The 24,210-nt window shown below is 40.3% G+C and overlaps 5 protein-coding genes across 12 annotated transcripts; 2 read left to right on the top strand and 3 right to left on the bottom strand.

Annotated features, from left to right (window-relative positions):
* Positions 1–172: 172 nt before the first annotated feature.
* On the bottom strand, positions 173–8,285 carry LOC136416186 (muscle LIM protein 1-like). Of its 7 annotated transcripts, none has more exons than XM_066401239.1 (10): positions 8,135–8,285; positions 5,417–5,550; positions 5,080–5,236; positions 3,820–3,949; positions 3,398–3,494; positions 2,464–2,560; positions 2,060–2,356; positions 1,873–2,005; positions 991–1,295; positions 173–922 (listed from the first exon to the last, which is right to left on the bottom strand). In XM_066401239.1, exons 2-10 carry the CDS (start codon positions 5,529–5,531, stop codon positions 766–768), a joined length of 1,488 nt encoding a protein of 495 aa, XP_066257336.1. In that variant the 5' UTR covers positions 5,532–5,550; positions 8,135–8,285; the 3' UTR covers positions 173–765. The 7 variants fall into 7 exon arrangements, 6 of the variants coding, with proteins under 6 accessions (XP_066257336.1, XP_066257337.1, XP_066257338.1 ...); XM_066401240.1 differs by lacking the exons at positions 2,464–2,560; positions 3,398–3,494 and adding exons at positions 2,885–2,969; positions 3,039–3,135; XM_066401241.1 differs by lacking the exons at positions 2,464–2,560; positions 8,135–8,285 and adding exons at positions 2,885–2,969; positions 3,039–3,135.
* Positions 8,286–13,195: 4,910 nt separating this feature from the next.
* Traf-like (TNF-receptor-associated factor-like) lies at positions 13,196–15,470 on the top strand. Its single transcript, XM_066401301.1, has 8 exons — positions 13,196–13,379; positions 13,433–13,613; positions 13,666–13,922; positions 13,975–14,308; positions 14,361–14,495; positions 14,545–14,690; positions 14,744–14,899; positions 14,963–15,470. Exons 1-8 carry the CDS (start codon positions 13,311–13,313, stop codon positions 15,158–15,160), a joined length of 1,476 nt encoding a protein of 491 aa, XP_066257398.1. The 5' UTR covers positions 13,196–13,310; the 3' UTR covers positions 15,161–15,470.
* Positions 15,471–15,753: 283 nt separating this feature from the next.
* Positions 15,754–16,721, top strand: mIF3 (mitochondrial translation initiation factor 3). The gene is made up of 2 exons (XM_066401071.1): positions 15,754–16,396; positions 16,460–16,721. Exons 1-2 carry the CDS (start codon positions 15,842–15,844, stop codon positions 16,619–16,621), a joined length of 717 nt encoding a protein of 238 aa, XP_066257168.1. The 5' UTR covers positions 15,754–15,841; the 3' UTR covers positions 16,622–16,721.
* A 23-nt stretch (positions 16,722–16,744) lies between these two features.
* Positions 16,745–19,005, bottom strand: LOC136416074 (spondin-1-like). The gene is made up of 9 exons (XM_066401069.1): positions 18,938–19,005; positions 18,593–18,812; positions 18,337–18,536; positions 18,030–18,285; positions 17,822–17,980; positions 17,615–17,767; positions 17,281–17,557; positions 16,999–17,230; positions 16,745–16,943 (listed from the first exon to the last, which is right to left on the bottom strand). The coding sequence occupies exons 2-9, from the start codon at positions 18,777–18,779 to the stop codon at positions 16,779–16,781; spliced, it is 1,629 nt and encodes a 542-aa protein (XP_066257166.1). The 5' UTR covers positions 18,780–18,812; positions 18,938–19,005; the 3' UTR covers positions 16,745–16,778.
* A 48-nt stretch (positions 19,006–19,053) lies between these two features.
* Positions 19,054–23,074, bottom strand: LOC136416073 (spondin-1). Of its 2 annotated transcripts, none has more exons than XM_066401067.1 (14): positions 22,971–23,074; positions 22,731–22,921; positions 21,719–21,921; positions 21,470–21,661; positions 21,219–21,425; positions 20,907–21,161; positions 20,644–20,854; positions 20,399–20,590; positions 20,174–20,355; positions 19,865–20,123; positions 19,644–19,817; positions 19,485–19,595; positions 19,316–19,428; positions 19,054–19,266 (listed from the first exon to the last, which is right to left on the bottom strand). In XM_066401067.1, the coding sequence occupies exons 1-14, from the start codon at positions 22,994–22,996 to the stop codon at positions 19,192–19,194; spliced, it is 2,391 nt and encodes a 796-aa protein (XP_066257164.1). In that variant the 5' UTR covers positions 22,997–23,074; the 3' UTR covers positions 19,054–19,191. The 2 variants fall into 2 exon arrangements, with proteins under 2 accessions (XP_066257164.1, XP_066257165.1); XM_066401068.1 differs by having other exon boundaries at positions 19,055–19,266; positions 19,500–19,595.
* Positions 23,075–24,210: the final 1,136 nt, after the last annotated feature.

The following is a 24,210-nucleotide window of genomic DNA, read 5'->3' as shown; positions in this document are numbered from 1 at the left end:
AGAAATTGAAATATCGGATGTCGTCAACGCGGACGCCCCTTACGCGACCGCGTCGGTCCATTCGCTGGAAATACCGACACTTCCAGAGATCTGGACAACGCCCACTACATGCAGTCTCGGGAGTACCGAAACGCTGCAATGGTGCTTAAAGCGAGGTCAAATAAAACGGACATTTTCAAAGTAGTTTTATTTCACGTTCTAAGTATGATACACAGCGAAAACGTTACATTATTGCCAAGCGCTAAGCATATACGTTCGAGTATAGACCATAAAAATGGCCAGTGTAGATATATACAAAAAAATGTTCTTCAGGTCGACCTGTGTCGTCGTTCGAAGGAAGTTTTTCCAATCCCATGGCCGGCGTCCGGAAGCCAGCAATTTCTGAGTCTTATGTTCCCTCTGAGTCTCATTAAACGTTGTGGAATTGTATATATATTATTATAAAAAAAAGAGTTTTTAAAAATACCTTTCAAAAATACGCCTTAAGTAAGCTAAACTTTACTAATCCTAGATCGATCAATTTGCGCAATTTGAATTAACAATAACAAAGCAGGGATATCCTTGTTTATACTCGTTAAGTGTAATGAACAATATAGTACAGCAGTCTTAATCAATCCGACGGGAAGTTCTGGCCGTTTTGCCGGGCGAAAGCCAGACTTGATCTTAAAGTGTTGTCGTGTTTGTCCAGGCCTGTAACGTCTGGCTTCTGCTCCCAAAACGAGCCGAGTTTGTTAACAAGTTGATTAAGAGAGAATATTCGAAAATCTAAGCCATGGTGAGAGTGCCAGCGCCCATGCCAAAACCGACTCCTCTGGGGCCGAAGTTACGCCCGTAGCAACCCCTGCAGTAGATTTCTCCATTGGGGGCGTCATTTTGGTTGGTGGAGTCCAAGGAGCGTCCGCAGTCGGCACAGCTGAAGCACCTGCTCAACAAACATCATGATGTTGCAATATCTTCAAAAACGAACGCGAAACTGCATTGATTCCATACCTCTTGTGGTACATGCCAGTTTTGCTGATCATTTGCTCGGCAGCAAAGACGGCATATCCGCATCTCTTACAGCCCTGTCCAGGGGCGCCACGTGGCCCGCTGTTGGGACGAGGGTCGTGGATTACGGGTGCGGATCCATCGGTGCACACCAAGGTGGGAGTGTGGCCGAAACCGAAGCCCTTGGGACCGAAGAGTTTAGCGTAGCAGGCACGGCAATGTACCTCCCTGTCAGGGCCATCACAGGCCAGGGTGGAGTCCAAGGGCCGGTGACATTCAGCGCAGTTGAAGCACTTCTTGTGCCACATCTATGTACACGAAATTAAATGTTTACGACATTTGGTAAGAGGGAAGAAATACCCATCGTAGTTAAAAGAAAGTTGACGACTCCAGATATTCGAAAACGGTTTGATCGTATTATTTCAATCATTTAATCATCGCGGTTATAAGTAGTGAAGGAGTAGTAATCGACATCTGAAGCAATTGTGTAATCACATCTAATGTCGGCTCTATGCAGCACTAACCATTCTTTTCTGCTACACTCTCTTATATGAAGACAGAAGATATGACGTATATATCAACTGTGTTCAGAGCCTCCTTGGCTCCTTAAGGTAGCAGGATCAATACTCCTATCAATAGCTTTTATCTTCGTCTGTGTTAATATATTAAACAAAAACAGATATATGATGCGGAGTAGGTGGCGTTGAATATGTTTTTTTTTTGGAATTGGCACAGTGATAGAGAGAATGAAAATTTTAGTGGTGAGAGTAGGAAATTGAAAACGGTTAGAGATGCCAATTTTGAATGCTTCCTTCACTATTTATAAATATTTTCCTAATCTTTCCAAGATATTTGAGTTCATGGTAATTTTTATCAAAAACTCACAGTTCCCTTGGCCAATTGCTGTTCAGCAGCAAACACCATGCCCCCACAACGAGGGCACCCTTGACCAGGAGGAGCCTTGATGGAGGTGGTGTCTGGGTTGTAGAAGGGACGTCCTCTCGAAATCTCTTCCTCACTGCAATGGCTCATTAGCAAACAATGACCACATCATGTGGGAAGAATGTCTGACCTTAGACCATCAGTTTGCAAAAACCCGCTTCCGCAAGCGAAGCCATAACCGTGAGGTCCCCACTTCTTGCCATAGCAAGTCTTGCAGTAAACATCACTATCGGGCCCATCGCAAGCGATGATGGAATCCAGGGTTTTGGTGCAATCGCGGCACTTGAAGCACTTACGATGCCACTGCCGCCCTTTGGCCAACACCTCTTCGGCGGCGAAGACCACTCCTCCGCAACGGGGGCAGCCTTGGCCCGGCGGGGCCTTGATGGCGGCCGTGTCGGCGACAGTGATCTTGGGCGCCTGTCCGCTAAACCCCCCAGTGAAATTTCAAAATTTGGCAGGGATTTCTGAATTGCATGCGAAAACACACACCGTGCCAGCTAGCTAACGAGTTCGTATCAATAAGTGGAATACCTCTGCCACTCGATATCCAAAGCATCGCACATAAGCCCTAGGAACAACCCTCCTGCGTGGCCAATACCCCGAGGCCCAAAGCGCTGAGCATAGCAAGCTATACGTAAAATATTTGGACTTATTAAGCTTGTTTGGCAACACTGCGCACTGTAAAACACGGTACTGGATTGGAATAGTGGCCAAAAGGAGTTTTCTAACGAGGCATCAGAGGTTCAGATTTGACGAATGACGTCAAGAGATGCAACAAAAGTCGATTTGCCCTGTACGATCTGAGCGTCATTTTCACGTCATTGGTCCTTAAATCTGACCCCTGAAGGTTTTATCCTCCTAATTTGTGGAATTTAGCCAATATTCTAATTTTAGAGGATTATGGAGGGCGTTAAAAGACAAACAGAAACACATTAGAGCATAGTTTTGTTACCTGACAGAGAGGGTGTCGCTTTGCAAAGTACCACCACCTTGACCGTATCCGTAACCCTTGGGTCCAAACTTCTTTCCATAACAAACTACACGTCAACATAAATGGTTATTAAAAAACAAATTACGAAACAGGGAAGAAATTTGGGAAATCATACCTTTACAATAGATGTCCTTATCAGGACCCTCGGTAACGTTGACTGAATCTAATCGTTTGTTGCAATCTCCGCATTTGAAGCAAGATTTGTGGAACGCCTTAAAGTAAAACGTTAATGGTTATCTACCCAACAAAAGCGCTTACCGCATGTGTGCGGTAAAGTGCTTTTGTTATAAAACTCGTTTGGAACAGTTTCGGTTAATTCAACGACCGGGGGGGTGTTTCATTATTGGGGTGTCTCGTATTGACTGATCTCTTCGAAGGGGTGGGACATGAGTTGAGACGCCACAAAAAGTGCACGGGACAAAAACGTAAATTCATGCCAAAAATACACGAAAAAGTTGCGGTGTAAGGGCGTACCGTTGCAGTACACGGAACCATCGGGACCGTCACAATGTGACGTTGAATCCAACCAGCGTTCGCAGTTTCCGCAGCGGAAACAGAGTTTATGCCAGCCCTGTCAAAATTGTCAAAAATAGAAGCGAGAAATTTCTAAAACGTCAAAAAAAATTCCTCGTAAAATGCGATTTTTTTTTTATTCAGCTTAGCGCTGTAGCTCTATTCAGGCCTAAATACGGTCGATCATGCAAAGTATATGTAAAGGGCTTTTACTAGGAGATTCTAGCTAAATCGAGCCTCAGTATCGTTTCTACTTTCCGAGTTACTACGCCACCAAGTTTGGTAGCTTTCTATGGGGCACCCTGTATTTTTCCGAGGACAAAATTGGGAAAATGATTTTTAAATTGAATTGTGAGTGTCGATAAATGAAATTTGCTACTTACACGTCCCCTAGCAAGCATCTGTTCAGCAGCATACACGAAACCGCCACACTTGGGACAACCTTCGCCATCAGGAGCTTTGGCAATGGCCTTCGGGAGGAGAACTGCTCGGTTGACGACCACATCGTCCTCCCTATGAGGAAGAAATAACGCTTCGTTTAAAACTGGTCAAAATGACACTGAAATGTGAGTATTAGTTAAGTGTATCTGTTAGGAAGGTGAGTAATAAGTGCCCTCTAAATCATAATAGTGATCACACAAGTTCTGTGAGGAATCCAACAAACATGTGCGTTGACAACTTCTGATTCGTCAGTGGAATTGAATCAGAAATAGTCACCGCAAAGTGCGATAAGGAGAGTGGTTAGAAGCACCGATAGAGTAGAGCTAAAGCCTGCAAAAAAATGCTAGAAAATAAAAATACAGTAATGAGAGAAGGCTCAGGAAAAATACAAAAATCTTGTGAAGAAAAATCTAAATTGAGGGCTTATCCCATCACAAAGAGGTTATTACGGGATGTCATTGCGCAGTGTTAGACATAAACAATATACAGAGCGTTGCTGAGGCCAATAATGAACACAAAATAAGACTCTCACCGTTTCGTTTTGTGCACGTCACAGATCCACAATTTAACACTTTCTGCACGACTTCAAGACATGGGGAGTTGGAAGGGATTGGGGTTGGTCACAATATCCGACAAACACAACAGAAAAACATGAAACTATGAGAGAAAAATTTGGAATTGCCCGCGGATATTGTGCCAGAAAAACAGCACACAACCAGCCCGAAACTGATTTTAACGGTTTTTATTTTTGTATCCAATTATTACAAAATAATAATCGAATCATATGTAAAACGAAATATAAATATATTAAATTACTCTAAATAATAAGTCTATATAAATAAGTTAAACAAAAAGAGAGTTAATCAACGGTGGATGGATGGAAAAAGGTGACGACGCTGATGGTGAATTTGGGCAGTCGCCTGAATCCTCGGTCGATCCAAACAATTAGTTATTACTGCGAGAGACAAAAAGAGCAAAATCATGCTTTGTAACATACAATTCGTGGCAAGCTTAACACATCCGAACTCGAGAATGGGTACACAAATCACATGGAAAAGCATTCAGAGGTGTTAGCTTGCTGAGGCAGATTACAGGACTATAAGAAAAGGAAGCCCTCAATTCAAGATTTTGCCTGAATGGTGATATGTAACCGATAACCGTAACCGATAATGTCGCATTACTTGGTGGTGGTCGGAACTTACCCTTGAAATTGGGCGCCAGTGTCCATGCTGAGGCAGCCAGCACCACCACCGAAACCGTACCCTTTGGGTCCATATTTGCGGGCGTGGCAGTTCTTGCAGTAAAGTTCAGCCTCGTGTTCGGTTACGTTGGTGGAGTCCAAGAACTTTCCACAAAGGCCTGAGCAAAAGGAAAACTTTATTTCGTAACATGGACGAGGCGAGTGGGTGTTCAAGGTTTATTTTCGTAGCTCTATTTTTACTCTTCTCGCTAAACGCGATTTGCACGTATTTTCGGAAAGTTGATGCCGAGTTATGCAATGGCCCTATTTTTGGCCGGGTCTGACACCGTGGAACTTACCGCATTTGAAGCAGGATTTGTGGAATTTGTATCCTCCCGCCACACGTTCTTCAGCGGCGTACACGGATTTGCCGCATTTGGGGCATTTTGGGTTTTCGACTGGCTTGAAAGGCATTTTGAGTTATTTCGTCGACCTGCAAAGGAAAAGTAGAAACGTGAGGAGTTTTGATAACAGAGCGCTAACGAATAAAACAAACGAAAAATTGGGCCTGCACCCTACTAAGGGCTGATATAGCGACTTCCCGATAACGGTACCAGCAAGATACTTTTCATAGATCCATATCAGAATATGATACAATGATATTGAGGCCGGGTTTCGAAACTCCCGGTGATTTCGTCAGCAAGATAATTTCCCAGTAAATGAAGAAATTAACTATTGCTCTGCTCTGATTTCGCCGCTTCTGCGAAGATCATCTTGCCGGGAAAGTTAGTAGGAGTTTGACAAACCGGGCCGTAAGTTGCGATAAATCGGCCATTTAATGAAAGTGCGACAAAATGGCCGCCAAAAGCTATCTGCGTCAGACCTACAGACCCGATTCAAAATTTCATAATTCATGGCTTTAACCATTGGAGAGGGCCTGTGTCACGTAAACAAATATGGAGGACAACGTCCTGTCAAATTCCGGCTCTGAATTCTGACTTAATATTAACCAGTAAATTAGGAGATTTAATGGTTAAATTCGATGAGTTTGGTAGCAGACCAGGACTGAAAGCAACTAGATCAACGAAATTGAACATCGGACGTAGATGATCAAAAAGAAAGCTTTTTAAATAATCAGGAGACAATGTTCGATGTGAAATACTTAGTGATCCATTGCACATAATAATGATAAGAGAAGTTTTAGGGGGCACAAACCGTGCACACCCTGAAGAACAAGCTTGAGGTGCAGAAATGGAGAGCTTTATAGGATGAAGCATATAGCAATTTAGTGATGAAAAACGAAGAAGCAAAATAATAGCCGGCACGAGTCTCACCTATTAACAACAAGGCATAAATTAGCGGTGGAGAATTGATCATGGATATCTCTAAAGAGTTTCCAAACCAAAATAAAAGGGAATTTTGCTAAATACAAATATGTGAATGACTCATCTTCAGAAAAAGTTAAAGACAAGAAGAACGAAACAAATCACAAACAAGTAGAATTGCATGCAGTGGAACGAAAGTGAAACAACATTTTCACATTTCATTTCCCTGTTTAGTGTAAAAAGATCAGCAGAAAAAGGGCGCCAAACCAGAAGGTTCCGTTTTTGAGGCAAGGCACGTAAGTGTTCTACCATCTTCTTTCATCATCATTTAAAGTTACCCCCAACAAGAGGATTTTATGCATGTATCAGTCCTAACGTAATAGAGACAAGGTCTTGTCCTCTTTCCGTGGAACGACAAGTCCAAGCAAAGTACGATGATTTTTTTTTGTGAAGTACGTCACCATGATGTCTCACGTATTATACATGCGCCAGCGCCCAATCTTCCGCGCCGCACCTTCTCAGAGAAGGCTCACAGGTATTTTATAATTAAACAGACATGAGGAAACTTTCAAATTCTAATCATTATGAAATTAAAATTTATGTAAGAAATTATCATAGAGTACAGGTGGCGCTCAGATAGATATAAAAATGATAATTGGCCATGAAGAAAACAAAAGAAGCAATAAAAGAGAGAAAAGATTAAAGAGAAAAAGGGTCATGAAAACGATTTGTGAGAGAAGTGCAAAATAATAATCCCAGAAATTGGGAGACCCAAATGGGAATGAATGCAATAATGACGAAGTGAGATGACTATAGATACAATTTACCGAAAAGATGCCACAAGACGAAGAAAAAAAGAAACAAAGAAAATAAGACAAGAACACATTCAAAATGAAGGCTAAAAACTAAAAAAAAAACGAAATAACAGCTGTAAAGCCCAGATTTTGTAGAAACTTGGTACCAAAGTAACATATTGATGGAGCAGAATAATAGTAATTTTTCTACCTTCTTCCTATCACGTTTAGTAGCTTTTATATCCTCACAACATTCATTCAATTTTAAAACTAAATCACTATAAAAGGTCCCTTAAAAGCCATGTTTAGTCACCTTTTGCGCAAACTGGAAACTTCTGTTGTTTTCGAATGTAGAAAATTATTCGGTTAACAATGATTACACAGTTAGATCGGGTTAGTTTTGAAAATGGAATGTACAATCACGGTAGCATAAAAGGAACTGCATTGAAATATGTGCAGTGTCATCGCTATTGATTTAAGATAAAAACTTAAACTTGATTTCAACTGCAAAGATTGTTTTGTTGTTGTTATCTGTGCATTGATTGTGGTTTATTCTATTGCCAAGTTTAAGAGACAGCGTTAAAATCAGCTGAACCATGAGTCAAAATTACGAAATTTGTGTTTCTGGATCAAATACAATCTGAAATTTGGAAAAAAAAACACCTCAATTATGAAATAGAATCTCGTGCTATATGCATTTAGAAAAGAATGTGTCGATTCCTTAGTAGGCCAGTTGGCAGTGTTCCAACTGACCAAAGGTAAACACTACGTTCCGAAAATAGCCGGAGCCTGGATAGTTGCCAGATTACACCGCGTGCCTGTTCAGGTGACCAAATATGGCTTCGTACACAAGTGATACTCAAACTCAAACGCGCACACTGTATGGATGTAGTCCTTGGGGCGTGGGAACACTTTTTAGCACTATATTAACACTAAATTATTTTTTTTTGGTTCGTACCTGGTCGGATCGTAAAAACTAAGTGGTGTAGGAGGGATCCTCGTAGAAACAACCACCGTATTCGAATGCAAGGGAAACGGGCCCGCTCGGCCTAGTCTATGAACGATTTGCACACGGAACCAAATCGGGAAGGTAGGGAGGTCTCCCGACTCACTTGCAGTCATCTCGAAGGAGGACCAACGGGCTATTTTTGTTAAAACAGTTGTTTGGTGGAATTTTCGTGAAATTCGCCACCTTTTTCAGGGATTTGATATCAGCTTACCTATGGACATATAAAACCCCTTATGTTTATGCCCATTTTAATTACTAATTATCTTTCGCGGAATAGCAGCATTGCGCTACGCGGCATAAACAACAGGAACCCGCAATCCAGATGTTTCATTCACGAGTATCTACAGATACAAATACACACACACACACCCGTCGTAGTATCTATTTCTATTTTTATCTGGATAGAGAGTGAATAAACAAACGTGGCCGTCAGGACATAAATAAAAAATGTCGAAAATGTGGTTCAAGTTCAGGACAGATAATTCGTATAAAACTGGAAAGTCCATGGACTTAAAGTGCGGTAATTTGTTGTGGTTTTTCTTACTGCAGTCTGGATAGATAGAGCACGTACTCGTCTCAAGGAAAATCACACGTTTCCTGGAAAACGTTTAAGAATAGGCCGACCTGGTTTGCTTCTAATGAGTTTTTAAAGAGTTTTAAGTGATTTTTTAAAGGAGATGAGTGAGAATTATTGTTTTCTGAGTTGCGACATGCCTTATGCCCGAAACTATAAACAAAACTTTCGCTTGGATCGAATCTTGCGTATATCTGACTTAAAAATTTTAAAACTTGGACAGAATTTAAAAGAATAAAAAGGCGCGTTATGCTTAAAGTTAACTTATCGGGAATTTTAATGAACCAAAATTTACTTTTTTGAGGATTCGGATTGAGCTACAAATAATTCCGATAAAAAGCCAGCTACAGGATTTTTAATTAAATTGTTTGGATAACTACGAGGGATTTCTGGCATTGTGCAAATGCTTGTTCAAATTTGTTATTGTAATGTTTGTTTGTAAATACTTAGTTACTCCACAAGTGTAGTAGGTAAGCTGTTACAGTGCGAGGTGTTCACCGCTGCGGTGACAGTCAGAGCCAAGTCTGGAAAATATCAACGAGTACTGTAACAACACCTCATAAACGTGTATCGGAGATGATTTTATTTCACACTACCGTATTAATTTACAAAAGATTTATGTTCTAAATCAAAAACAAAGAATGTTTCCTGCAAAAATGGAGAATGCCCTTCTTGTGTACATTTGTTACTCTCACGCGGTCGACCGAAATTACTTGTTGTAGTAAAGAAGGAGAATAAGCAGCTTTTTATTATTTAAAAAATGCTTACGACAGCTGAATTGAAATATCGTCGTCTAATGCAAATGTAAATAATAAAACAATAATGTTATGGAGTGTCTTTTAGATATATCAAAACTCATCCAGGAATTTCAGGGGCGTGCTCCCGAGGCTGGTCTGTCGGACTTTAACACAAAAATAGTAACGCCCAGTAGATTCTTGCAATTTTCATGATTCTTTGATATTTTCTCGTTTCGTTTTCGGAATTAACATTCAAACTCTTGCACATCTCTGAGCGAATATAATACAACCCTAGAAAATATATACGATTCAAAACATATTTATAGCGACTTTTTTTAATTTGATTCAAGAAATACACACTTAAATTTGCGCCATATGCCTAGGAATCACCCTGTATATCGCGAATGAAGGCAGACAAACTGACCTGCTTTTATTAATAATTTAACTCCATCAAGTTAAGGATGTGTACTGCCTTAGAGGCGCTGTGCAGCCTGCACACACAGGTGGAGGGCGAGAGTTGCCGGATGAAGATTCGTCATGACAGAAGAGGGGGAAAAAAGGGCTTAAGCATGATTGTGTTGTTTGTGAAGAGAAGACAATACAAGCTAGAGCGCACGAGTCAATCAGAAGAAAGATGCGTGGCCTGGCCGCGCCCTCTTCGCCAGATGAAAACTTGCCATGATAGGGAGGAAAAGGGGGTCAAACGTGGTTCTGCGATCCGCGACGAAGACGCAACATCAAAGGTACAATATATACAGGGCGTTCTTTTTCGAGAGTTTTCGGTTTCACTTATAAGCCTGCTGTAATTGCACAATTCATCATCCATTACTTTATACGTAACACGTGAAAATTATAACTTAAATCTTGAACAGCCAGCTGCCAGCCATCAGTATAAACCCTGGCGTAGGTAGCCACATACAACGGCTTCATATTTATGAAAATATTTAGTTGAAATGTCCAGGTAATGGAAAGGTTTCGCTCATTAACCATTTGGACCGCAATCGATCCAAAAGCTTATTAAAAATAATGGGGGAATGATGAACCCATTTCATGTTTATTCATGCCAAATTGTGTAAGTACATATTTAGAACGTTACCAGGCACCCAATTGAGGGAATTCTCTTAGCTGAATAAGTGCGTTTTCGTTGCCAAAGCCATAAAATTAATGCAATTAATAGAACATAAAACAAATCGTTTTTAAAGATAAAGTGTGGTCAACACCATCGAGATCTTTTCATCTGGCGCTCAGAATTTTTGCAAAATTATTTCAGTTCTTCACATTAACGTCACACATGTCCTTCGATCGTACAAATTACTCCCACGATTTTTACGTATTTCAATCGCGGAATCCACAATAAAATTGCTGCATTTTTGATGAATAAAATAAGACGTTCACTGTCTTTGTTGATTAGACGGAAACTTTAATAACGAAACGCTTATTATTGCCAACTGGAATAAATTATGTCATTTGAAGCCTATGAAACTATTGCATGCATACTTCGTTGCTTACTAATTTATTTAAATAATGGATTATTAGACGTGGATCTTTTTATAGAGTGCGGCTTCGAATATGAATAATATCAGATTTTGGCACGGGCTTGTCTCCGCTATTTACGTCTCTACGTCGGTTGGCCAACATCAACTGAATTAGGACATGTATTTCAATACCTCTTTGAGTCACATTTTCGAAATAGAGCTGGACGTGGGAACAAGAATTGTCGAAACGAGACACAATTCAGACAGTTTGCGAGATATTTTCACCAATATTGTTCATAGCTACTTTCTGGGGAAATTTTTTTTCGTGACTCAAAAACATAAATCTTTATAGTCAAATGTCACGAAACGAGGATTAATCATCACCATCAGGCTGTTTATAAGCTATTCCTACAGATTTGGCTTTGGGAAATTGTCAGCCATTCCAGTCTGTCACACTCGTTTTTTTTTTTTGAAAAATCCGAGTCGTTTGGGGGCCCACGCAACAGAGCCCCCGATCTAATTCGGGTGAACCAATAGTTTTTCGCTGATTCACACTTGATACGTATCCTTTGGCGAAGCCAAAATTATTCATTGGTTAAAATTAACACTTTTGTAAAACCAGCGGCGCGATCCAGACATTTAATTATTTATTTCAGGCGAATTGGTCGTGAGCACTGATCAAGCACCAAGCAGATGAAAGGCTGAAATACTGAAAATGTTTGTTTAAAACTCATCTAAAAGATTATTGCTGAGGAATATTATGGGAGTTTTAAAGCCTAAAAACACAGTTTCACGTTTGTTTTAAATCTACTATTATCGCCATAAATAATCCTCATTATTTGGCACCAGGTGCCTTAAGGTTTGGTTTAAAAATAAAACGAAATAAAAAGATAAACAAATTAGATGGACAAAAATAAGAACATTGTAGTTTGTAGCGCGAAAAATCGCGCATTTCATTTTCAAAAAGAGTCTAAATGCCGCGTACAAAATCTATTTGAAAAGCTTTCTCTTTCTCCTTTCTAACCAACGTGCGATTTTCGCCTGTAGGTGTAACTGTAATAACTTTTCTCTTCTCTCCATATTATCAAACATTATGATACTGAATGCTTAGAATTTACACATCTGCCTCCATAACCCTCCCTTATCCAAGACATATCATTTTATTGCTCCCAATCCATTTAACACCAAACACCGTGTTAATGAACTTGGCAAAAGTCCCTGGTACCTATTGCTGTATTATGTGTTGCCGGCTATAGGAGCATGCCGCCGAAACAAATGCGTAACAAGGACAGATTTATGCGAAATTTAACGAGTTAAAAAAAGGGATCGCATTATACCGAGGTCGTTTCAAAACTTAACTTTCGATTTCGCCGAATTACGGCGCTAATGTTACCTATTTATCTTCACATAACAAAATTCAAATGTTAAAAAGGTGCAAAAATTATCGAAAGTTGTCGAGAGACATGAAATGAGTTTTCTCAACGAATATTTCATGCAAAACATGCAACAGAAGCTTGTCTGAAGCTGCTTCTTACACACTTTCGTTACTAGAAATTACTTTAGTAAATTAATTAAAAACCGAGTTAACTCCATTACAGAGCAACTGTATAGTTATATCTTCCGAGATAGTCTAATTCGAGACTTTAGGAAACTCAATCGGTAAAAACCCCTTTATCAAGCTTTTGACCTGTAGACCTGGAAGTTAACTACATAGTAGGAATTTAAATATCCTAACAAGTTTATTCAAGGTTAAATTTGCCTTTAAGTGTTTTGTTTAAAAAACACCAGAGCTATTTAGTGCTGAATTTTTTTCCGAGAAAAACGTTCCAGACCTCGCAAAACCAAAGTTTTTGCCATTTGAGCGGTGTCCTAGGCATAGGCAATGTATGGATTTCTTTGAAGCGCGCAAAGTTAAGCAGGGAATAAGTTTTAGTAACGAGGTGTACATATTTGCAAATAAAGTTACCTTTGGTGAAATACTCAAGGAGAAGTTAGACGTCGCTTTAATTGGAAGTGTATAGTTATCAAAGTCACGATTACGTTATAAATACCCGATTAGTGCAAAGAAGTCTATTTCCCATGCATTATCACGATGCAGAGTTGATATAAACGCTTTAATCACCCCAGTTGCTTCTGATAAAAATTCACCGCAATAAAGTACCTGACTTGCAACATATGGTTCAAAATTCATTCAATTATCAATAGATCATCATTCCTCCTTTTTAAACGATTTACATGCGATTTTATCTTATCTTTCACGCTTACTGATACCGCTGAAATTAATCTTGGTCCCTCAGTTTACCTTCAACATCAGTGTGTTTGGAAATTTTCTAATAAACATGAGTAATAATATACGCCCATTCACCTGCTATTTTTGCGCTAAGCTTATCGAAAATGAATCGGAAATGGTACTATACCTTCAAGACTTCGCATTTTTTGTCATATAAAAATTCGTTTTTAGGGCCATACCTCACTGTGTTCCAAAGTGCTCGTCCCTTGCCCGTATAAATGCGGGTCTTACATATCCAGAGATAGCATGATTAAACACAAAGCTGAGTGCACTAATAATGTAAGAAAATCTGCAAGTTTGGACTTGGCACACTCCTATGGCAGCTTGCCGTTAAATGCTACTTCCACCATGAGTATAAGGGTATGTTTGTTAAAACGAGTTTGACCATAAAATTTGTATTACAGGCAAGTCTGATAAGCAACAAAAGCACCAAGAGGAGATCGGGAAACTCCAAAAACAGTTGGCAGATTTGGAGCTTAGAATGGAAGCCTCAAGGCATGGTAACTTTAGATTGGTGGAGTCCGATCCCATTCACCCCCGGGAAGTATATGTCAACTTCATAGAAGTAAAAGATGCTGTAAACAAGCACTCACAGACCATTCAAAAATTCAACTACATTAACGGGTACCTAATGGAGTGGAAGAAGAAAGTTGATGCTCAAGTACGGAAGTACATTTCGCAAAAACATTCAATAAACCACTTGAACGTTTCAGTTGACTTCGTTGAACAACTCTTTATCCTCAATAAATTCAATAAAACACGACTCTGCAAAATTAACGACCATCATTCAAGAAAAACTACTTCAAGTCCAAAACTTGCAAATGGATTTCAACCTAACGAAGCAAAATTTCTACAAAGAAAATTCCCGTTCCAGGAACGTAGAAATTGACTTTGCCAGGAACCTAGAAGACATCAGAACCACTTTCAACAAGCAAAATGAATCATTTGAAAATATGTGGTTAGAGCAAACTGGAGTTCTTCAAAACGCTGTGCAGGAAATTCAGACAATAAAGAGTTCTTTGGACGAGCAAAAGGCTAAATATGCTGGTAATTGCAGTGAATTTCTGCAGGACTTTCTAATGTAATTAAATTCTTTTAGGGCTGGTTTTCGATATTAGAGCTGTAAGTCAAATCTCTTCAGAAGCAGCTGAAAAAATCGAAATCATGGAACGGAACTTTAGCACCATAAAGCAGGAAATCAACCAGATGAAAATTAACATAGAGATCCTTGAAGGTCTTAATTTGAAAATTCTAGTAATCCTAAATCTATTGATTGTTTATAGATTTGAGTGCGACGGACAGTGCCACTTACCAAAGACTTGTATGGCGAATAACAGATGTAGAATCGAAATTAAAAAGAGCCAAAGAAAATGATATTGTTTTGAAAAGTCCCATATTTTATACCACCCAGTATGGGTATAAAATGAGGGTCAGTTGCAGGGTGAATGAATTTCGTACTTTCATTCTCATGAGACTTTTTAGGTCTTGCTTTATATAAATGGTCTCTATAAATGGAAGGACCGACATGCCTTGGCCTGCTTTCACATACTCAAGGGGGAATATGATGCCCTTTTAACTTGGCCTTGTGCAATCGAGGGACATATTACTTTAAGGGACCTGTCAAATAATAATTCTCAAGTATAAATCATCAATTGATAATAACTGAAAGCCACAATATTTCCATCATTTAATATATTATAGAAAAAGGATTTTTCCAAATACATCAAGACCAAAAGGGACGAAGGCGACAAAGAAGAAGATGAACCTCAAGAATCATCTTCCACTTACATTTTCATACCTCATTCAACACTGTTCAAAGAAAATTACATAAAAGACGACACCTTCTTTCTAGATATAAGTATTCGTAATGACAAATCCAAGTATGAAACTAGTTTATAAGTTATGAATGTGGCATAGTTTTAAGTTAAATAATACCTTGTTTTATAACTTTAATTTGGGGTATGTCCAATGGGATCTAAAGAGGCGATAAACCCAAGCAAAATTTGCAATCGAATTTAAGTAAACTCATTCGTCTAATGAATAAATTAATACCTGAAAGCACATAGAAAGAACTATGATTTGAGCCTTTCGGAGGTGATTTCCACTATAGTCAGAAAGTAGAAATTCATGTGAAATTTGAAATTAAATTTAAGTAGTCACTCATGTAATGAATAAATTAATACCTTAAAGTACATAGAAAAAACTATGGTTTGAGGCTTTCCGCAGTGATTTCCACCATTGCCAGGAAACAGCATTGTAAGACTAAAATGTAATTTTAATTAACATCTTCGCTAATTAAATTTATTGGTATTTAAAAACAAGAATAATTATTATTTAAGTAGTCGCCAAAATTTTAAAACTTTGAGGTTAAAACATAAAAGATCCATATCATAGATAAAATTTACAAGAATAATGTTTTATCTCTTTCTTAAGTCACGAGTAAGTGAAACAACAATATAATGGCTCTGCTGCTCTTGACCTTGACGTTGAAAGTGAGGTTAAATACTTTTGTTTGTTGTTTTGATCCCTCTAGTAATTTTATTTAACGTGAACTTTAGCAACAAATAGAGCTATTAAACCATGTTCATGAGAAGATTATTTCTTCAATTTAACACAATTTGCCCACCTCGCAAAGTTTACCTGCAAAACCTCCTTGAAAATTCATCAATAACATGCTTCTTCAGTAGCAGAACCAATTTGGAAAGAAACCCATCAACTTTAGAAATAAAACCTCAGACTGAAAAGCCCCAAAGAAAAAAAACTAGCCCAATACCCAAAATCACCTTACTCTTTGGGGATGATGTTTCAGTAACAACTGTTGAAGAGGCACAAAAAATTGCCAAAAGGCGAAACATGAAGCTGGTGAAAATCATTGATTTGGATACGAAATCTGAACGTCCTGTGTATAAATTATTTACTGGAGCAGAATACCTTGCTGAAGACTTGAAGCAGCGAGAACGTAAAAAGACTGAGAAACTGAAGAACCCTTTTAAAGGGGAGAAAGTGCTTATACTGAACCATAATATTAGTAAACATGACTTACAAACTAACATCAAGAAAATAGTAAAATGGCTCGAAAAAAGGCATGAAGTTCGGGTAGTTATCAATGGAAATGTGGATAATAACTCCAAAGCTGTAAGTCAAATTGTAGCATTTAATTTCAGAATTGCTGAACAAGGAATTAACAATTATCTTTAGGAAAATGTATATTCCTTGTTAGAAAAAAATACTGCAAGCAATGGTAGAGTAGTTCAGAAACGGCAAAAAGGAACTGATATTAAATTCCAAATTTTACCTCCGAAAGAAACAAAACAAGCCAGTGGACAAGATGGGGACAATAAAAAGGATTTCCCGCTGTGACTAGTCATTTTAGCAGGGATTTGCCTTATCTTAGGTGGTAAATATTACTTTTTTTATTTACTATATAGGAATAAAGCCCAGGCAAAAAAGAAGAAATAAATTTATTTAATATCTTGTTTGTATAGTGTAAGTATGATACAAAGTTGAAATAAAAAACCTAACAATCTTCCTCACACGTCACTACTTCTTTGCTGACACATTTTGCATCAGTTTCATCCTCCTCAAGTGCATGGCTTGGGATTCGGTATCTAGTTTTAGTGCCCTTGCCGCAGGACACACTGCAGGGACTCCATTTAGTCCATATTACTTGGGGACATATGTGCTAGAAACATTTTAAAACAATAGCTAATAAAACATAATTTGTTTTTTTTTAATACCTTCTCCTCTTCTCCCTCTTCACAGGGAGAGTCGCACTCTCGCGTATCTTCACTTATGACATTCTCACACGAACCTGGCTGTTTTAACTTAATATTTCGAGTGATGTGGCCTTTCCCACACTCTACGCTGCAACTCGACCATTTGCTCCAACCGTCAGACTCACATTTACCATCTTTATACTGGCCTGCTTCAATTTCAGTTTCCTCAACAACCCCCTCTTCTGGGCGTTTTCTGTGAAGACATAAATTTTCAGAACAAATTATGATATTTTCATTCGTTACCTATCAGGATCACAATCTTTTTTATAAATTTTCTGCAATCTGAAATGCAGCATTGCAATCGGCTTCATAGGTTCGCCAGATTCGTCATAAAAAGGCGATTTTGGATCTGGTGGTTGAGTAGAGGTAATTTCGGTTATAATGGAGTTTAAATTTGAACTAAGCTCGTGGCCAGTGTATTCTAAAGCGTCGTTGATTCCTACGTCTTTCGGGTATAGATTAACGGTTCTCTGTTGCTTCCAAGAGCAGTTTGATAAGCACAGTTCGAAGCTTGACACTCCTAATAATTATGTTCATTAAGGACAACTTTTTGTTAGTTTCTGCAATAAATACTGACCTACAATCCAGTCTGGCGAGGGCATAATTTTACTCACGAGAGACACTAAGTGATTTTGATTATCCACTCTAAAAATTGCGTATGAAGAGGAGGTAATGTGGGGGTAAGCCAGGCCTCTTGCTTTGATAATAGTGTGCAAATTTGCTATGTTCTCTTAAATAATTGTAATTGCGAAATTAAAGTTGTAAAACCTAGGGTGAAACTTACCCTTAAGCTCTGCCTCTAGTGACATAGTGCTGCTGTTGAATGCAAGTTCTTTCAAGCCCTGACTGGGCTCTGCCCCCTCTGCCCAGAACTCTTGACCATTTTTATGAGACGCCCCGATAATATCACTGAATTTGGTCGTAAAAGGATCTTCAGGAAAGCCTAAAAAACCTCCGTTTGATTGGCTCAATTAATGAACGATAAAACAAACCTTTGGGATGATTGTTCCTGATCCAATTCCCCTGAAAGGCCATTTCATACTTGGCCTCATCGCAGGCGCAGCAATAATCCAAAATTTCCGGTAAAGTGTCCTCATCCTCATCGGAATTTTCACACAAAGTCTTGGTTAAATACCCTTCTTCAGCGACTAAATCGTCCGCAAACCAATGCTCCTTAGATTCGATTACCGTTGCTTTAATGATGACGCACCCGCTGTTGGGTGGTGGAGCCACCCATATTATAGATATCTGCAAGAAACAGTAGTAAGAGAAGTTGTGAGAGGCGAATGTTGCTCTCACTTGGCTTTTTGGCTGTGTGTTGGTCTCAGTCACAGTGTTGGCGCATTTATGACTAAACCGAGATAGGGAATCTGGACCTAATTCAAAATTCCCGGTTTGACGAGTTACTTCCTGGTCTGGATCGGGTTTTGAATCCAGGGTGAGGATGAACTGCTTGAACTTTGATCCAGGACGGTTGTAAAAATCCGCTTTAATTGTTACTTGAATTTTATGGGTATTTTAGTCACTGAGTGAAGTGATACAGTAACTTACCTACCTCTATACTTGCTATTCGGTGAGTACTTCTCAGGCTTGCCTTCTATGTCCAGCAGGTAATAGCCACTATTAGGCCTCGTTTGTTCGCTAATTATCAAGTCTGCAGGGATTTTGTCGCATCGGTGAGAAGAGGCTTGAAATACTGATAGTGAGACTATAATTAGGATTTGTCGCAGAAGCCGGAACATTTTGGAATAATAAATTAGTGGCCAGGCCTAGACCTAGAACGATAAGATTTGTTTCTTTGACACAGATTTTTCTCGCAGAAACTTGATAAGAGATAATAACATGTTCCATTTACCCACTAAAGAATTGGGTTTGGTCACTTCGTACAAAGAACTTTTACCTGCGTATTTGAGGATTTAAGATTTATGATGGCGGATCGCCATTTTAATGTTCTGGCTACTTCGAGTGAAATAAGCAGGATAATAATTCATCTTAGCCTAACGTGCCTTATCTGCTTTTATTGTTGTTTATACGTAATCTCGTCTCGTGGTAAATAAATTATTGCGAACTATCGATACGTCTTACTACTAAACACATTTAATGGATCGTTACTTATAAGCATAATTTCTCGCATTACATCTAAAACAATCACCCCTAACACTCCACGAAACACCGTTTCTTCTTCATCATCCTCTTGGAGCAGGGGGCTCCGCCGTTTTGGGGCGCCACCTGCAAATGTCGCCTAAACAAACCGTCGTAGTATACCGCAAATTTTCACCTGAACGTGCCGATACTTGAACTTGTACCCAGGGCCGCAGTCGCCCCCAACGATGCATTCGGACCACTCGGTCCATTTGGACATTTGGCAGTTTACCGATGGGTAAATGTGGGCTGAAACGTAATTTGCATTGAGACTTATTGACTCTAAAATCCTGGTGGTGCTGTACCACATTTCTTATTACCGGTGGTGGCGTCGTTCTGTATGTTATAGGACATAATCCCGGATATCGAAGCCTCCAAGCCTTTTCGCTTCAGCGTAGAGTTCGCCATCAATTCCTCTGAAAAATGCTCGTTATTCTCGCTCTAATGGGGGCTGCGGAACTTACTGTGATATTGGGAACACAGGGTCTGGCACTGCTCCAGGGTGTTAAAGTTGTTTTGATTGCCCTCGCATCCGCTGAAACTAAAAATTTCGCAGTGACCTTTTGTGACGTCGAAATACCAGCGATCTACGTTGCTTTTGCAAGCCCCCACGTCTTTGGGCAGTCCGCATACGTTAGCTGCAACAAAGGGGTTGTTTAAGGAAGGACTGGTGGAGTGGTTTTACCTTTAGGAAGGGCTTTTCCCTTGTCGCAAGGCCGTTCGAAGCATTCTACAGTCTCGCGAACTCTTTGCTCGCACGGGTCATCAGAGTCAAACCCGTCACCGATTTGGGAATCTTTCCTGGCGGCCTTCGGCCCGAAAATCGCCTCGTGTCCCGTGTACTTCAGAGATAATTTGTAACGCTCCTTGAAGCCTTTATCGCACGTTGCTGAGCAAGGGGACCAATCAGTCCAAGGCCTTTCGGGACACTCCTGCAACTCCTCCTGAAAATCTCTCTTTTACTCTAAATTTTCTTAATGTCTTTGACTAATACAAAGTCCTCATATTCGTCGCATTTCTCGTCCACGAAACACTCCAAATTCTGCTGCAAAACCAGTGGCTGCGTCCTCCTGCGTACACACCTCTTGGCAGCATATCGGCTCTTGAATTTCCGGTCTCTGGTCTTGGTCCCCTTTCCGCAGGTCGCACTACAACCAGACCAAGGCGACCAGGGCCCTAAATACATGCGTATTTGATCTGTTCAATGCTAACAACTCACCAAGCTCGCACATGGGGTCCTCAAGCTCCTTCCTCCTGATTTGAGGACAATACTTCTGGACTGCCTCGCACGTTGCTCTCTCGGTCAGTCTTTTATGGCAGATGTATTTGCTCTCCACGTTTTTATAACGACGCTGCTTGTACTTAACGCCTCTGCCGCATGTTACGGAGCAGGCAGACCAATCCGACCAAGCTGGGTAGAATTTAAGGATTTAGTTTTCCGCTCTTACCATAAGGTGTATTTACCCGTGGTCTCGCAGTGTGAATTGTTCTCATCCGCATCTTCGGGCTGAAAATCGCACCTTTTTTCGTACAATCTTTGACGCGTTAACTTCAACCGTGCGAAGGGCTTCATAGAAGTTCCTGTCGGGTCGTAAAAGGGCGACCGGGCATCGTCTGGATAGTCGAACTTCAGGCGTCTTATCGGTTGTTTGGTGACGGCTGGTTGATTGACCGACTGAATTAAGTCCAAATTAACCAGTTTAACGGTCGCAAATGCGAGAAAATACCAAATATGTGATCCCATCGTCAGTGCCTACGTCCCATGGGTAGAGATTCAGAGCTTTAGACTCCACCCAAGAGCAGTTTCTGAGGCAGAGCTCCAACCCCGACACGCCTACGATCCAGTCAGGGGACGGGTCGATCATGGACACGATGGACATCAAGTGGTGTTTGTTGTCCACGCGAAACACTGCGAAGGTTTTTCCGGTTATGTTGGGAAAGCTCACTCCTCGAGCTTTGATTATCGTCCGAATGTGATCGCTCTATATTATACACTCAATGAAGGGACGTCGAATTCTTCGGAATTGAAACTGCAGGACCTTAGCTTTAAGCTCACTTTCCAGCAATCTCGTGTTTCCATACTCCGCCAGCTGCTGCAACCCTTCGCTGGCGAATTCCCCATAGTTCCAGAAGCTGTAGTTGACAGTGTGTGAGGCCCCGATTATGTCGCTGAATCTAGTTATGCGACCATTGCTGGGAAAGTCTTTAGGATGTGTGTTTCTCGACCATAAGCCCTCGAACGTCACCTGCGATCAGTGAGCTACGAATCTACCAGTGTGTAGCGACTTACCTCGTATTTAGCTTCGTCGCAAGTGCAGCAGTGCTTTAACACCTTCGGTTGGGTGTCTTCAGAGTCCGGCGCCTCTTCGCATAGCGTCTTCATGAGATCTTCGTCTTCACTAAACCAAACGTCTACGGATTCCACGACTGTGGCTTTGAATTTGATGCAGCCGCTGCCCTTGACAGGGGCCAACCACAAGAACTAGATTAATAATTCATCAATAAGGTAACCGTGGACAGTCCATTCTTCCATTAAAACCTGGACTTCCACTTTCGGCTGTGCGTCGGCCTCTACCACGGCGTTCTGGCAGCTGTCGCTGAACTTGGTGAGGGCATCGCCATATAATTGCAGGGAGCCGATTGAGGTCTCCGAATCGATGTTCTTCTCCGGGTTTTCATTCACCACTGAGAAGATGAAGTGGGTGAATTTGTAGGGGGATTCCTGGCCTGCCCTCAGGAACACTGCACATACCAGAAGAGTAAACTCGTTTCGGCTGCGAACCGTTGCAATAATGCAACGCTTGCAGCGATGAAGAATTGGCGATTTCATGGAACATTCCCGGGATTAATTCGAATATATGAGGGAAACAAAGACACAGTTTGTTAGTTTAGCGAATCGATACGCGTCATAAAGGGCAGAATGAAAAATGACGTTGTAAATCAAAATCATTTTTAAACGCGAATATCGATCATTGTTCAGGAAAACACCGGAAATTGGGTTTTCCAGGTAGGAAGGAGGGCTGCAGGTACAAATAATGAAGCGGCAAGGATGTGCCATTCCATCCCTCTTTTGATCAAGCGACTTGAGCTTCACTGAGGGCCACGGCCTTTGACGAAAACTTCCAATTAAGTTTTATTAAATTCTCTCTGCGGTTTAACGCAGTTTTAATAGTTTCTCCTTGCCAGAAAGCGACTTATTCCTCTGGCTCGGACCGATTAAACGGAAGGCAATAACTAGTGCCTGCTGACGTATTTCTCCTGCAACGAGGGTGATTTTGCAGCTTTATTGCCCATCCAATGTTTCCGGGGAATTTTTATCTGTGCAAAGATTAAATTCTCGCACCAAGTTTCCCCTAACAGCAAATAAATTGTTCTATGGGCAAAAATAAACAATATGTGGCATACGCAAGATTGACGACGGCTTGAATCGATACCCTCATGAAATTGAATATTTTATCCGAGTTAAACCGATTATGCCATTAGTGTCACCCAATCCAGATATGTGAAACTGGATAGCGCATTAAATAGAGAAATGGCTTTGTAAAACTTACCACTGTACTGCTCTTCAGGCACGTAGGATTCCGGGTTTCCAGAAATTTCGATTTTATATCGATTGAGGCCCTCTTGGGACTTGGGGGCGGTTACCCCTTCGGGGATCATGTCGCATCTTAGGCCTATTTCCGATGAGTACCCGGGTTTCATCAGGGAGATCAGAAGAAGTTCAATAAGCATTTTCTTCAATCTAATGAAATGCAAAATGTTTATTCTATAAAGAGTAGAAAAGCGTTTACCTGCTGTATGTAAAGCACAAATGCATACACGCGACTTTTGATAAAGTTTGCCGCTTTCAGCGGGGCATTGACGGAAGACGGAACTCGATTAGTCCTGAACCAGCTGCAGCTGAAACTGGCTGACTAACGTGGAAAGTCGAGGGAAGGCTGGACATGCGATTCTGGCAAGCGCGCAGTCTGCTTTTTCCTGCTTAGAACGAGAAATTCGTGCATTTTTACTGAATATTTTGATGGATATCCAGAAGACTTTACTGCATATTTTTTTGAGTGGACCCCTACGCGTCATTATGGGACCTAAACAGGGACCTCATTTGAGCTTTAGCAAGAAAGTCCCCCTTAGAAATGTTACGATTTTTCTGTGATCTTGCGACCTTAGGGACTGACCTAGCACCTTGAAAATCTAGGCTGCTTCATTTTTTACATGCACCTCCATAACTCACCCTTAATGCACATTTGCCGTAACTCATACAAAACATAATCCCTCTGCTGTAAGCATCTACGAGTACTCGTCGCTTTCACCTATGTATGATCAAGATTAAGTGGTAGATAAAGCAAGAACCCATCCATTAAGACGAAGGAAATTTAATTTTTTCGACCGCTGCTGAAAAATGGACATAATGGAATCGGGAGGTTCGCAAAGGAAAATAATGGCTGGATGTTCTCCACAAACAGTGCGCGTTTTTACAAGTGGGGAAATATAAAGGGTTGATGTCAACGCCAGTTAAACGGACCAAGGTTAGTGATTTACACGACATTTTAATTGGGATTCGCCTTAAGTGGAAAACGAGGAGTTTGTCTGAAGAAGAATTGATAATTGAAGACGTTGTTAAGCCTTAAAAACCTTCTAAAAATCTTCATTAATATCAGAATCATAAGAGAAATGGTAACGAGTTAATTGGTCGTCTGCGTTAAGTGCGGTTTCTGTTTAGACTGACTTCGCGAACGATCCTATATATTTCCCATTATGTTTTATTATAGCCATTTCACTTTTTGAAATATTTAAAGCTTAAACTTATCCTTATCCATCTTAAGAGGGAAGGAGAATCATCTTAAGCCAAAATTATGGCGAAAAGAAATAGTGATTGCCCATTTTTTAAAGTTAAATGCCATTAAGAGGTGGTCGAGAGATAGCCACAATTTTCGCCAATTTGAAGTCTCTAGAATATTTACTTTAATGAAAAATTAGTTGTTGCCAGAGGATGTATTTAGGGTCAATTATTACAGTGAACACCTGTTTAGA

This window comes from Euwallacea similis, chromosome 22 (assembly GCF_039881205.1).
Source record: "Euwallacea similis isolate ESF13 chromosome 22, ESF131.1, whole genome shotgun sequence".
Lineage (NCBI taxonomy): Eukaryota > Metazoa > Arthropoda > Insecta > Coleoptera > Curculionidae > Euwallacea > Euwallacea similis.
The sequence above is the reverse complement of the archived record's forward strand: the minus strand, read 5'-3'. Positions and strand labels throughout refer to the sequence as shown.

What these genes read in the sequence shown, in the direction of transcription:
- LOC136416186 (XM_066401239.1), bottom strand. Translation starts at nt 5,531, where the DNA reads ATGCCTTTCAAGCCAGTCGAAAACCCAAAATGCCCCAAATGCGGCAAA. An exon ending in CAAATCCTGCTTCAAATGCG is followed by an intron (nt 5,237 to 5,416) that starts GTAAGTTCCACG and finishes CCTTTTGCTCAG; the next exon opens with GCCTTTGTGGAAAGTTCTTG. An exon ending in ACTGGCGCCCAATTTCAAGG is followed by an intron (nt 3,950 to 5,079) that starts GTAAGTTCCGAC and finishes TCTTCCTCATAG; the next exon opens with GGAGGACGATGTGGTCGTCA.
- Traf-like (XM_066401301.1), top strand. Translation starts at nt 13,311, where the DNA reads ATGAGTAATAATATACGCCCATTCACCTGCTATTTTTGCGCTAAGCTT. An exon ending in AAATGCTACTTCCACCATGA is followed by an intron (nt 13,614 to 13,665) that starts GTATAAGGGTAT and finishes TTTGTATTACAG; the next exon opens with GCAAGTCTGATAAGCAACAA. An exon ending in TGTCAAATAATAATTCTCAA is followed by an intron (nt 14,900 to 14,962) that starts GTATAAATCATC and finishes AATATATTATAG; the next exon opens with AAAAAGGATTTTTCCAAATA.
- mIF3 (XM_066401071.1), top strand. Translation starts at nt 15,842, where the DNA reads ATGTTCATGAGAAGATTATTTCTTCAATTTAACACAATTTGCCCACCT. An exon ending in TGGATAATAACTCCAAAGCT is followed by an intron (nt 16,397 to 16,459) that starts GTAAGTCAAATT and finishes AATTATCTTTAG; the next exon opens with GAAAATGTATATTCCTTGTT.
- LOC136416074 (XM_066401069.1), bottom strand. Translation starts at nt 18,779, where the DNA reads ATGTTCCGGCTTCTGCGACAAATCCTAATTATAGTCTCACTATCAGTA. An exon ending in ACCGAATAGCAAGTATAGAG is followed by an intron (nt 18,537 to 18,592) that starts GTAGGTAAGTTA and finishes ATAAAATTCAAG; the next exon opens with TAACAATTAAAGCGGATTTT. An exon ending in ACACACAGCCAAAAAGCCAA is followed by an intron (nt 18,286 to 18,336) that starts GTGAGAGCAACA and finishes TGTTTCTTGCAG; the next exon opens with ATATCTATAATATGGGTGGC.
- LOC136416073 (XM_066401067.1), bottom strand. Translation starts at nt 22,996, where the DNA reads ATGCATTTGTGCTTTACATACAGCAG. An exon ending in ACGATGGGATCACATATTTG is followed by an intron (nt 20,855 to 20,906) that starts GTATTTTCTCGC and finishes GACTTAATTCAG; the next exon opens with TCGGTCAATCAACCAGCCGT. An exon ending in CCTGTGTTCCCAATATCACA is followed by an intron (nt 19,596 to 19,643) that starts GTAAGTTCCGCA and finishes AGCATTTTTCAG; the next exon opens with AGGAATTGATGGCGAACTCT.